General features: G+C 37.0%; 1 protein-coding gene across 1 annotated transcript in view; it reads left to right on the forward strand.

Annotated features, from left to right (window-relative positions):
• Positions 1-2,918: 2,918 nt before the first annotated feature.
• Positions 2,919-3,284, forward strand: part of SPPL3 (signal peptide peptidase like 3) — a gene marked incomplete at its 5' end in the record, with an annotated part of 24,171 nt that continues 23,805 nt past the window's right edge. The window contains one exon of the mRNA XM_082007748.1: positions 2,919-2,923. Coding sequence (XP_081863874.1) covers positions 2,919-2,923 — 5 coding nt within the window. The remainder of the gene's footprint in view (positions 2,924-3,284) is intronic.

The following is a 3,284-nucleotide window of genomic DNA, read 5'->3' on the forward strand; positions in this document are numbered from 1 at the left end:
TCTTGGCATGCCTTAGCAGGCTCTGTGTTGTCAGCACTTGCCCATGAAGCTGCCAGAAATAGATGCCTAATGGCAGAGAATTTGCTAAAATTGATCTTAGCTCTGTAAAGGTGCAGGTTCAGAGTGAGATCTGGAGTTGTAGAGAAGGCGTGTGGGCAGTTACCTCTCACTAGCTGGCTGAGAAAAGGAGCTTACGGAGAAAAGTAAGCCATCGGTGTTTTATAAAGTACTTGGGTCTAATGTATAGGTCTAATAACTATAGTTATTTATTACTTGTCTGAGTTAGCAAGAATCTCTCTGATAGCCTCATTACATAACTTACTTCTAAAACAACTTCCTTACATCATGTTGGATTTCAGGTGTGGCAGTGTGAGAGTCCTAAAAAACATACTTCCCTGGGAAAACCAATGGTGTCTTTGTATTTTGAGCATATATACTAGAGTATACATGTTCTGCACATATACTACAGGTTAGAAATGGTTTGGTAGTTGTTCTTGTAATGTGACAAGCAGATGAACTGCACTAAAGTCCTTCAAAAGACAGCAGTCTCTAGCATGGCCTTATCCAGTATTAATTTTCAAAGTGAGACTGAAGAGTAACAATCTATTTTTTGTGGATTGTCATGCAGTAAGTACTAAGAATTGCTTCTGAAATCAGTGTTTAAATCAAAGGTCAGCTATGCACAGGCTTGTTACAGGCATTTTCAGTGCATAAGTTTCCACTACTTGTTCTGTGATTAAATACTTAATTTTAGAAAAGTACGTTGTAGGAGGAAGATGGTTTCGTGTTTATATGTGTGGTGGAAGGCTGGTTGAATGTGACTGCACAAAGTCTACTCCAACTTCTGACAAATTTCCTAAGTGTGGGGTTTTGTTTTGGTTTTGGCTGATCCCATTTGAGAAGAACGGAGCACTGGTGCCTGTGTAGTTTGGCTGTGGGAGTATGCGAATGTACATACTTTAAATGTGCTTATAGGAGAATCCAGTTATATGCATATTGACTCTGTCAGACTTGTGGAAGGTCATTTAAATTGCAGTTAAAAATACAAATGGGTTTGCAGATTGCTGTCTGGCATTTTGACTAATATTCAACACTTTGAAGTAGTCTTACTTCTCGATTCTTTCATGTGATACTGTCATTTGCTGATTATCTCTAGTCTAGATTAATGCATTAGAAAGTGTTTGTTTGGGATCAAAGATTTTTACTCTCTTAATGAACTGTCCAGTGGTTAGTATTTTAGGAATCAGTTCTGCTTTCAGGTTTTGTTCAATGCTTTATATAATGTAGGGAAATTAGATGTTAAAAAGATGCAGGGTTTTATTATGATGAGATTCAATTCAGTATTATAAAATTATTCTTGAAGTTTGCTTGTGGGCTACTTGTGTTGGAAACTTTGGATGGAATCTGGACATGCCTGAGTTGCTCGCTTGACTCCCGCGGTGTGGTTACTCGTAGACTTGCCATACTGTGTGTGTTTTGCGTTGCTCTTTGTCCAGCTGCCTCGGGAAGAAGGAAAGTGTGAATGTATCTCCCTGGCCCTGTTTGCTGGGATATCGGTGAACATGAGTTTTCCCGGACCACAATCACCATATCAACACTGAATTTTTAGGATGTCCTGCTAGAAGATCTTTGTGCAGAGAAGTCAGGAAACATTGCTGGTCTGTGATGAGTTTAGAATTACATTATTGCACTTTTCTTGTGCAGGATGGAAGGACTTTAAGTCTCGTTTCTCCCTTGCATAGAATCAGCAGATAGCTGGCCTGATCATCACTGCAGCCTGTCAGTAGGGTTATGGAATATTACGTCATTGTTTAGAATGGGATTGCAGGTATTTGGTTTCTTCCATGGTACCAAAGGGCCCTCAGTTTTTAATACAAAACGGAATGGATTATACACAGGGCTGATCCATGATCCTTATATCATGCTTATTTTAACTGTTTTGTAAATCTTCCTAACATTTACAGCCTTGTTTTGACTAATGTTTAGTCATTATAATGAAATGGCATTTTAATTATCATAGCTTCCAAAATTGCCACTGAATGATGAATTATATAGAAAACAATGTTAATCTCCAAAGTATTTGCCAATTTGTGAAGATACAATTTTATGAACATCAGTTCATAAAGTTTGGTGCATAACCCTGGACGTGTTTAATCCCAGTTGGAATTCCATTCCATCATTTTGCTTTTCTTATAAATTTGGAGTCCCTGAAGAATCTTTTACTAGATGAATTCCACTATTTATTCTCAAATCCAAACAGGATATGAAGTTTCCCTTTCCCTTCAGTCAAGGTCGGGTGAGGGAATGCTTCTCCCTGAAACTGAAGCTAGTAACCGGACATAAAACTAGTATGCTTATCCTTAAGCCATTTCTTCTCAGTGTCTGCTTAGCTATAATCATTGGCTAAAAATAATATGCTATAAACTATATTGTATATAACTTGAACAGCATTTATATATATACGCTGATCATGAGCGCTTAGTTGCATGTATTTGCAATTTAGTATATTGATCTTCCTAGATGCTTCTAAGACCTCTGTTCCATAGCCTGAAAACTAAAGATCTAACATGACAGAAAAATCCCCCCCAAAAAACCAAAAAAACCCCCAACAGCATCAAAGCTTAGTATCATCTTTATGTGTTGGCCAACTCTCTGAGCAAATAAGACATCATTTTTTCACTTTTAGTGTAGGGTAGTGTTGAAGTTATTGATGGTAATTAACAAAAGTAGTTTCTAATTTCTTAAAAGCTTATCCGACAAGTGTGTAATGTCATCTAAAAGAGTCTGTTTTTCAGTGATGTTTAATATTGAATTTCTATAGTAGAAGGTTCACATTTCTGTTTATATATTAAAAAAAGTATTTTAAAGTATGTGTCTAGTGGCTTGGTGCAATTCTCTAAATTGCTTTTAAATTGGGAATGGGGTGAGTAATTCTTTAACTGTCTTGTAGCTTCAGTTTTTATTTGCTTAGTAACATTTAATTACTATTTAATAACTATCATGTAATTCAATATCTTTGTTCCTTATCCATGATCTTGCTGAAATTAGGCTTTTCAGTTGGTTTTCAGAAATGTTTAGTGATCTTTTTTGTAGGATAAGACTAATGCAATTAATATTGGGCATTATTCTTTTCCTTTTCCATTACTTTAGCACAATGTTGAAACCACTTGTTGAGGGACTTGTCCCCATTGAGGACAGGATGCCATCCAGAGGGACCTGGACAAGCTCGAGGAATGGGCCTGTGTGAATCTCATGAGGTTCAACAAGGCCAAGTGCAGGGTCCT

Source organism: Phaethon aethereus (assembly GCF_964289735.1).
Source record: "Phaethon aethereus genome assembly, chromosome: 17".
Lineage (NCBI taxonomy): Eukaryota > Metazoa > Chordata > Aves > Phaethontiformes > Phaethontidae > Phaethon > Phaethon aethereus.